This window comes from Miscanthus floridulus, chromosome 12 (genome assembly GCF_019320115.1).
Source record: "Miscanthus floridulus cultivar M001 chromosome 12, ASM1932011v1, whole genome shotgun sequence".
Classification (NCBI taxonomy): domain Eukaryota; kingdom Viridiplantae; phylum Streptophyta; class Magnoliopsida; order Poales; family Poaceae; genus Miscanthus; species Miscanthus floridulus.
This window is the reverse complement of record NC_089591.1, coordinates 28,759,830-28,770,289: the sequence shown is the minus strand read 5'-3', so window position 1 is coordinate 28,770,289 and position 10,460 is coordinate 28,759,830. Positions and strand designations below refer to the sequence as shown.

Sequence of the window (10,460 nt, the reverse complement as noted above, 5' to 3'; positions counted from 1 at the left end):
TCGGAGCAGCCCCTCTAGAAAAAGGCTTATAAGTAGCAACGCCCATCTCTTCGAAATCTTGTGTCTATAAGATAGAAAAATCCCTCTCCTTCCGCTCTACTATCCTTATGTTCCACTCTTGTCCCCGCAACATCTCCACACCGCATCTACGAAGTCCTTGCTAGGCAACCATATATGGAGCAAGAAAACAAGCTGCCAGCATCAAGCTGCCAACATCCGGTCCCTTTGAAGGTGGAAAAACAAGGTGTCGCCGCTGCAGCCATGGTAAAAATCAAATCACAATGTCTAGCTTTCACTTACTTTTCAAATTGAGCTAAGTCTTTTGTATTTTGAAATGTTGAACCGGATCTTTTGACCTGAATTTCTTTGATGCATTAATAACACTTTTTTTAACATTATATTTAATTTGGGATATGATTTTTCTTTACTGGAAATGTTCTAGTTCAAATATTTCAAGTTGGATCTTTTTCTGCTTTTTTCCCTGATCTTGCTTGAACAGTATATAGTTGGTATTTCAGAACTTCATGGTCATTGAGTTCTAAAAAAGGGATGTTGTGCATGTTTCTAATTTGATAACAATTTCTTGGTTTATATTTAGTACTTCATAAAAAAAAATATGGCCTCAAAATGGTGTGTTGTTTTATGTGGTCTCTGAAATATACAATACAATGCCATACAGTTCTCTTTTGTGATGGTATTTTGCCTATCATTGCTTTATGAAAAAAAATGCTGATGAGCCTGTCTTATGTTCAAAGAATAATGTGAGGTGTTGTATGATTAAGTATGGTGTCTGGGGATGAGATGGGAACAATGTTATCATTCTTGGTAAACACTGATCAGCGCTAGAAAAAATAACTTGCAAAATACCATGATGTGTCTCTCCTAAAGAAAGAAAAAAAAACCGCTATAGCAACCGAAGTTCATAATAATTACACTAGTTTTCATTTTCTTTTCTGGCAGTCAAAGTAAAATGGTAGAATGGTTTAAAACAATTCCAAAACTATGTTAGCTTAATAAGGCGTGAAATACATGGTGTAAATCAGTGCTACTGGTGACACCCAAGAATGGAGTATGTCGTAATGAACTTGACAAATAGATAAAAATGTAGAGAAAGGATAAAAAGATGGAATTAAATGCACGAACCTTCCTGTATAGCATTATTTAGCAGTGGAAACTAATGTATTCCAAACATATAGATACACATATATTATCACATTTTTAGCAGCGCATTTAATTTATTCCTTCATCACATTTCGAACCACTCATCGTCACCCCACTCTCCTGTTGCTGTTACTGCTGGAGAACCTTTTAAATACTGCCAGAGGCGTAGTGTTTCAACTTCACACTGCTACTGGACAGCAATTCTTAAGCTTGTGTGAACAGGACAATAGGTTCAATCGAAGGTATAATTGCAGGGATCAAATTCTAGTAACTATTAATTCTCTTTGTTAGATATTGATTATCCCTGCGTCTCGATGTTCCATCACGGGCCATATTTGCATCGTTATTAGTAACTACAAGGAATAAAGGCTTATAAATGGTTTTTTTTTCAAAACAAAGCCAGCAAATTATTGTCTTTTGTAGAGTGAATATGCTGATCGTAAAACAGAACAATGAGTTGAGATGCGTTGCAACATATTTTGTGGAAAGGAAAACGAATTTTGAGGAAACCTTCACTATTGTAGCTGTGTACAGATGAATCAAGTATATAATTCGGCGTGCGTAATGTAAGCAGTACATATTGAAGTTTACTCTGTCTAGTCTACTGCAAGCTTAAAAAAAACTCTCAAAAATAGATGCTGTAGCAACAGTATATGATCTGGACTTCCAATCTGACCTACGTGCATTAAGGAACACCACTGCAGCAGCATGGGCATTCACTGCCAGAAATGTTATAGACACTAGACAGAACACACAATCAGTGTCGGAAAAGATATATATGCTATTACGAGTTATCTTCTTGCACACCCTAAGTGGGACCCGAACTTTTTTTTCTCGGAACATTCTTCCTTATATGTAGAACAATTTTCTTCCAACTATTTTTTTTTTTGAGCCAGAACGTTTTGTTTTCTAAAGCATTTTTTCTTCAGTTCAAATATTTTTCCTTCTTCATGGAACAATATGCTTTCTACCAAATTCTGTGTGGGTATATTTCAATTTCATTGATATCGCTATGACAACATTATTCACTGCAAGTTGATAATGTGTAATCCACTGTTCACCTAAACAGCAATGTTAAGAATACACAACAGCCAACCATGTTGGTTTAATCACCCATTCATCCCATTTAAACCTGTTTATTTGGTTATTTACCTTGAATAAATAGCTAAACAATGGATGACTAACTGTTTATCATTCAGTAGTTAGTAGGGGCACAAATGGTACGGATATTTCCTGACCATATTCTAGTCTGAATTCATTTAGAGGAGTTCAGATCTGTTTATATCCAAGTCCGAATATTCAACATCCGTACCATATACGTATCCGAATACTCAAATTGCATATTTATGTTGTCGATATTCATTCATATCATATCCGACATAGCTAATACTATTCATATCCGAATATGAATCCGAATCCAAAAAGAAATATGAAAATAAATGTAATTTTCGTCTATACGTTTGCACCCCTAGTATTTTGATGAAAATTATATTATTTATTTCTATATTTTTCAAGATCGTGCATGCCTCTTGATGTGATTATATTGGAACTACAAATTTTTAGGGCTGATAGGATTAGATTCCACATCTCATATATAATAAGAGATTTTTCTATATGGTTAGGAAATATATATGATCTATGGTGTTTGTTCTAACATTATTCAATTTGCCCATTGCTGCTCCTTATTTTTGTTATCAGGATATCATGGAGAACGAAGGGCAGCTGAACAATAACAGCAATGAACAAGATCGTGATGGCTTTACCATGGACGAAATACCCGATCTTCCATGGAACAGTCATATGGAATATGATGTGGATGCTCTCCTAGGAGCAGAGGACCATGTGAACACTAACCAGACTACTGATGATGTGGACCACAGGAGTCCTGTGGGTGAGACGCCATCCAAGCGTGCGAAACGTTTCACTATGGATCAGATTCAAGAACTCGAAGCGTAAGACACAACCCACAATCATTGAATAGTATCACATTTTTGTCGAATTAATGTATATGGGATCATCTTTCTTCTATTTATGTTTATGTGCAGTCAGTTCAGAGTGTGTTCCCACCCAAACCCTGACGTGCGTCAGGAACTTGCCGCTAAAATTGGTTTAGAGGAAAGGCAGGTGAAGTTCTGGTTCCAAAACCGGCGCTCCCAGATGAAGGCAAGTTTTCATCTTACCACCATCTTACTATATATGTCGGCTGTTCTAGCTCTTGTGTCCATCTCTAACAAGTTCCTGAATGTAGTGTTGTTACAAATTTGTTCCATTATAATTATCGTCAAAATTATTGACAAATTGAGGCCAAATATATTTGAATCAGTTACAATTATTAATTTATTAAATTGACATACGCAGGTGAAGGCTTGTGGGGACGAGAACAAAGGCATTCGGCAAGAACTTGCCAAGCTGAAAGCTGAGAACGAGGAACTCAAGCAACGAACGCTGAACCCGATATGCTTCAGGTGTAGCAACCCTACAGTGGCAATTCAGTCAATGTCGGAGAATTGGCGCCAGCTGAATGAAAACGCAAGGCTCAGGGATGAGTACGTGCGTGCCAAAGCTTACATGGACAGGCTCATCCGCGAGGCAGCAGCAGAGCGTCCTCCCTCTGCTATGCCGTCGTCCGCTCAGCATCTGGCACCTGCTCACATGAACATGGACCCTGTGGCATTCACCAGTAACTGCAGAATGACGACCAACCTGGAGGCTACACTTATCTCGCATGCTGATCGTGCCATGAAGGAGTTTGTGATGTTAGCAACCAAGGGTGAGCCAATGTGGGTGCCGGCCATGGACCGCGAGATGCTCAATCACCAGGAGTACATTATGCAGACGTTCCCAGGGCTACTTGGGCTCTGCCCACAGGGGTTTGTGGAGGAAGCAACAAGAGAGACTGATATGATCAAAGGCACTGCCATTGACCTCGTCAGCGTCCTCACGGATGTGGTAACATTGACACACACCTATCTTCAGCTATATATATAATACTGTAGTGCATTTTTCAGGCGTACTTGTACATCGATCGATCTGTGCATTGTATTGTATTTTGCCTGCAGAACCAATGGTCTGAGATGTTTCCTGGTATCGTGGCATATGTGAGTTCCAGCAACGTCATCTCCAGCGGCAGCTCCTCTCTGCGCGACGGGTTGATTCAACTGGTGATGACCGTGATCGATTTCGTCCATCTATATTATGTTCATTTTTATCACAACCGATCGCATGCCTATATGCCATGCGTGGGCTTAACTGATTCCGTGGAATTTTCGTCCTTTTGCAGATGAATGTAGAGTTGTGGGTGCCATCGCCGCGTCTGCTGAACCGCAGCGTCAAGTTTCTGAGGTTTAGCAAGATGATGGCGAACGGGCGGTGGGCTGTGGTAGACGTGTCCGTTGATGGCATCTGTGGAGTTGAACAGGAAGGCAGCAGCACTAGTTACACCACCGGCTGCAGGTTGCTGCCCTCCGGCTGCCTCCTTGAGGACATGAGCGGTGGCTATTGCAAGGTACTTTACTACAATTCAGAGTACAAAACCTTTTGGACAACCATAGTTGATGTGTGGCATCATTATTACACATTAGTTAGTTGATGGTACAGACATCATAGTTGATGGTGTCAAAATGTTCAAATTCTTTGTGCATTCCAGGTCGCATGGGTCGTGCACGCCGAGTACGATGAGACTACTGTGCCATTCCTCTTCAGACCTTTCTTACAATCTGGGCAAGCCCTTGGCGCCTGCCGTTGGCTCAGATCGCTCCAGAAACAGTGTGAGTACATGACTGTTGTGCGTTCCAGTCATGTTCTTCCAAGCAGCAGCAGCAGCGGTTCAGGTAAATTAACAGAAACGAACAAAATAATAAAATTCTAGTGCATTTATGTTCATAAACATGGAAACATAATTAACTGTTTATAAGCAATAGCCATATCGACACTGGGAGTGGGGAGAAGGAGCGTCTTGGAGCTGGCCGGCCGAATGATGGCGAGCTTCTACGCAGCCGTCTCCGGGGCGGTGACTGTGCCAGCGACCAGCAGCGTCGACGAGTGGCGCGTCGTCGGCAGTGGCAGCGGCGCCGAGAGGGTTGAGGCAGCTGTGCGCCTGGCGGTATGGAACTGCGCTGACATCATGCCAGGAGAGCCATCCGTCACGGTTCTGAGCGCCACCACTACCGTGTGGCTGCCTGGCACGCCACCACTGCGTGTCTTCGAGTACCTCTGCGATTTGCAGCGCCGTGGTGAGTGGGATACCCTTGTCGATGCTGGTGAAGTGCAGGAATTGGGCTCTGTCCCCACGTCTCCACACCTCCATGGCAATAATGCCGTCTCCGTCCTCCAACCCACCACTGTGAGTCTCTTTTTTTGAGCCTGACCACTGTGAGTCTCTTGATGCTTCTTGTTTCAGTGTATTTCGTAGATGTACAAATCTCCTTAGCGCTTGCTGTCATCAATCCTATCTAGCTTAGCATCGTTTTTTTGCTTCCATTGTATTGTAGGTGGTTACTGATGAAACGGACAGTAGCAAAGTGCTGATCCTGCAAGAGACGAGCACCGACGTGGCATGCTCTCTGGTGGTGTACAGCCTTATCGAGGAAAGCTTGATGCGTGGCATCATGGATGGCCGTGAAAGGAGCAACATTTTCGTCCTGCCATCTGGGTTCGCCATCCTCCCAGACGGCCATGGGAAGGCGGCTCACGCTGACCACACTGCTGCCAACAGCTCCAGCAGTAGCGCTCCCATCGACGGCCACAACAACAACGCAGGGTCACTTGTTACAGTCGCGTTCCAAACGCTGCTGCCTGGCAACCTATCCGGCAACCTTGACAACACCGGGGCCTTTGAAGACGCAAGACTCCAGCTCTGCCATGCCATAACGAAGATCAAGGCTGCCGTCGGTGCTAGTACCATAATCCCAGCCTGATGCCCGGCTTTATTAGCTATATGTCTGACGACGATTAGCTGGGATCGCTGCCGATTTGAGAGTGGCCGAGAGAATAAAAATTAGAATCGAGCAGTTTATGTTTTTTCGTACTATAATAAATCGATCATGCACTAAGCTTTGCGCTGGGCATAATGCATTCACTTAGTTTCTGACTGACCACCCAGTCAACAATGACATTTTAGTTTTCAGACGTCTGTTACTGTATCGAACTTGTGATATAATATCATGAATTTGTGTGCGTTTAATTAATTTTCATAAATCAAGGCTCAATTCGAATTTCGTTAGTTCTTTCAAAAACACTAGCTATACATGTTCCTAAATAATTGTCCTCTTTCTCAATCAGCAGATGATATTATTTAGTTTCCGAAAAGGGTACCTCAAGTATCTTGCAAACAGCTTAAAACCATTGATACTTCTTGCGAAGCTCACATCATTGATTGTCTATTACAAGAATACTCGACTGTAAGAAATGTGGTTACCACCCAGCCACCTCTACTCTTTTGTTTCTAACAATTTTCCAATCGCCTCAACAAATCGTTTTCTAGAAGTCATATATTGGGACCCAAAAATAATAAAAAATAGGAGTATTACTCATCTAACCACTCCACCGCAAAGACATAATGTCTATAAGGCATATTCATTCTCCTCATATTATCTTTATCCGATTTTTGAAATAAATATTTGGGACCGTAAACGAACTCAAATGAAAATATTTTCAACTGCAAAATTGTAGATATCGTGCGGATCGTTTTGGTCATTACTCCATCCCAGGTCATTTCAAAATTTTGAAAATCAAATGTGAGAAACTCAAATGTAATTTTCCTTGGATAGAGGATTTCAAATGAAAAAGATGTCAACTATAAAGTTGTATAACCCTTCAAGATCTATAACATTGGTTTTGGTTGTTTCTCCATCCAAGATCGTTTGAAAATTTTGAATCTTACTGTGTTGCATGTATTTTTGGAGACGGCTCTAGATCTAGCTGCCTCTACAAATCGATTTTTAGAGGCAGTTCTAGATCCAACCGCCTTACCTAGAGATGCCTCTAAAAATAGGGACATTTATAGAGGCAGCTAAAAATAGCTGCCTCCTGTACATACCGATGGAAATCTAAGGATATAATCTTTCTAATAGCACCGGTAACATGTCAAAATCCGTTCGGAGTCAACAGGAATCATTGAAATAAGTGGGCATTAGAATCTGTCATGGTATTGTATTACTATCTTTTTGGGTCGTCGAACCATGTAACATTTCAGGATTCCATTGGGATGAGTGGTCCTTGGTCCCCTAAAACTATATATTCATTAGCCACCATTGAATTTAGGGTTTGAGCTTAATCATACATCAGCAATATTTCAGATTGAGTGTTTCCTTGTTCTTTCTTGTATTATTAATTCTTAGGCAGGGATTAGCTTTTGTTGTGAGGTCAACCTGGTAGTGCATAGTTGATAACCAGAGGACACATGGTGTTATATGTAAGGAAAATGGACCCTTAGCCTATTTACTTTGGATTTTGGTGTTTGATGATCAACAAGACCAAATTGGACTAATATGTTTGCGAGTGTTTTGTTTTGTAGTCCAATAGGGTGCAAACGTGACTTGGACGAAGGCGATGAGGTGATTCAATGATCAACATCTCAAGCAAGGCATAAGAAGCACAATGGAAAGCTCAAGAAGTCAAATAAGTCCAAGGCACGAAGATGGAACCAAGCCAGACGTCATGATCGCAAAGAAACAAGTGAAGAAAGGGAAGGTAGAGAGGATCGGACGCTGCCCCAGCAGGGACCGGATGCGTCTGATCTCAGTCCCAGCAGCGAGGGCGTCAGTTGCGATGACCGTACGCTGAAGTAATGATGTGACCGGACATGACACAACAACTGTTCATCATCACGGCAATTGTCTCAGCGATGACCGGACGCAGCTGGTGGACGACCAGATGTGCTAGGACCAGAGTCCAATCGGTTGTAGAAAGTTTCCGAAGAGGCGTAGACGCGACCGGACGCGTCCAGTGGCAAGTGACCGGACTCAGTCGGAGTTTGATCAGTTGATCGCGCCAGTGGCCAGGTGACCGTTGTGAGAGACCGGACGCATCCGGTGCTGGCGCAACCAGCGTCCAGTCGTGGCCAGAAAGTTGGGTTTTGTCCCCAACGGCTAGTTCACACACTTGGGGTTATAAATACCCCTTCAACCAGTCCAAACATGGGTAGAGAGTTGAGAAAACATACCAAGGGTGTTGATACACTATTTTAGTGATCTCCACTTGCATAGTGCTTAGCGAAATATTTGGTGATTAGTGTAGGTGCTTTGCGAAGTGCTTAGGTTGATTAGACCATTGCTTATGCGCTTGCTCTAGGTTTAGGCCTAGCGTTTAGTGAGGTTTGCACACCTCTTAACCAAAGGTGCTTGCGCGCACCACGTTGTACATTGGAGGGGCTTGAAGTCTTGTGAGATCACACCAACTGTGTTTTGTGGTGTGGCCGCCACCATGTACCAAAGGAAACAAGGCCCACGGCAATTTGGCCGGAAGCTTGATAGTGAAGATAGCGGGGAGCAATCTAGGAGAGGCTTGCCAGAAGGCACACCGGAGATCCACTTGCGTGTGGGGAGGCCTAGAGCTATCCACGGAGTTACCCGACCGGAAGCTTGGCCCTTGTGAGGGATTTCTTGCGAGGGGCTCCAACGAGGACTAGAGGGGAAGCTTGAGAGCTTCTCAATACCTCGATAAAAATACCGGAGTCATCGATGGGAGTTTGCATCTCTATCGCCCTTTACCTTCCGCATTTACATTATGTACCTTGGTTGAGTGCTTACTTTCCTAGCTTAGTTTGATAGGATTGGAACCTAAGTTGCATAACCCTTTTGCGGTAGAGATAGCAATACACTTAGCAAAATCGTAGTTGCACATTTAGATAGAATACTTTCTTGCATATTTTTTGCTAAGGTGGAAATTAGAGGCCTTAGTTAGAAGTGTAATTTTAAGTTGCCTAATTCACCCCCTCCCCCTCTTAGGCGTCATGGACATTATGATTGTGGGGTTTAGGTCTTTGTGATTGGAAGCCAGATTGTGTGTGCCAAATTTTCACCAAATCAAGAGACACCTCGACCTAACTCAAGATCAGGCACCTCCATACCCTATCATGAATGGATCTCTTAAATGAAAGGATCGGCAAGCATAGTACATAGCCCGTGATCTTGAACATGCACAACCTCCCAATGTGGCTATGTTAGAAGCATAAGTACCTTATGCTTTGTCTTCTCATAAAGGCCTAAAACAACCTAGCAATGGTATAGATGTCTTCCTCGAGCTTTTGATCCATTCAGAATGGAGGACTTCATATGTAAAGCAATTATCTTTGTCTCCACCAATCAATATCTAATGTTGTTTTTATTCATCAGCACAAATCATAGGGAAAATAGCATGTGTCGTATGCTCGAATTGCACCACATGGGTATACTAGATCGATCTAAGAAGATAGTTTACCTGAGGTAATGATGCTTCTTAACGATGCTTAGTGGAAAGTACAAATATATCATAGCAAGGTGTTTTAGAAACTTTATGGCAACCGAGCTGACACTAAATCCGCTCCACTAAGATGGCATAATAGGCATCATATGTTCAAGATGGTAAAGGACATACATGTCGTATATGGGGAAAATACGATGGATGGGAACAATAGTGTCTACATACCTCAGAATAAAAGGAAATGAGCATATTTTATCTAATAACAAGTTCCACATGCACATGAAGTATTTTTTCTATAGAACATAAGAAAATGGAAGAGCAGGAGTCAGTGCGCCCATACTAGGGGGTCAACCAACTAGCCTAATGGGCCCCACAGCACCCCAATCTTGTGTGGATCCAAGAGACACACTCTCAAATAATTTCCATCCCTTGGGTAAAAAGTCTATTTTCTACGGACAACTCATATTCTTCTCACAAGGATTGAATGGTTCACCCATCATATACCTGAATTATCCAAGTGGCCCCACCAACTAGAACCCACTCAAGCATGAAGGAGGAAGCACCCGACCAAAGGGGGTTGCCTTACCCATCATAGGGGGTTGGCTGACCCCATGGTGGCCGCCTGAAGTCCTAGGTTGCTCTACCAGCCTTCCACCTCCCGCCATGCAAAGAATCACACTTGTGGGAGATCTCCACCCTTGTTTAAATCACAGATTGATCCAAGAGATAATGTTGGAAGCATTTGGATTCATGGGCCCACCTCCAACTACTATAAATAGGGGTATCCCCCTCTACAAAGCATGAACACCACTCCAAGAAGTAGAGAAGCTCCACTTGTATCTTTCTGCTAGTAGGATATTCTAGGGAGTTAGAGTGAGTAGCAAGCTAGTCTCAGGTTT

The 10,460-nt window shown here is 42.6% G+C and overlaps 2 protein-coding genes across 2 annotated transcripts; both read left to right on the top strand.

Moving 5' to 3' along the window:
* Positions 1–2,865: 2,865 nt before the first annotated feature.
* LOC136495645 (homeobox-leucine zipper protein ROC4-like) lies at positions 2,866–4,149 on the top strand. Its single transcript, XM_066491524.1, has 3 exons — positions 2,866–3,113; positions 3,207–3,324; positions 3,520–4,149. The coding sequence occupies exons 1-3, from the start codon at positions 2,866–2,868 to the stop codon at positions 4,147–4,149; spliced, it is 996 nt and encodes a 331-aa protein (XP_066347621.1).
* Positions 4,150–4,441: 292 nt separating this feature from the next.
* Positions 4,442–6,118, top strand: LOC136495378 (homeobox-leucine zipper protein ROC6-like). Its single transcript, XM_066491321.1, has 4 exons — positions 4,442–4,666; positions 4,808–4,985; positions 5,076–5,503; positions 5,652–6,118. Exons 1-4 carry the CDS (start codon positions 4,442–4,444, stop codon positions 6,075–6,077), a joined length of 1,257 nt encoding a protein of 418 aa, XP_066347418.1. The 3' UTR covers positions 6,078–6,118.
* The last annotated feature ends 4,342 nt before the right edge of the window (positions 6,119–10,460 follow it).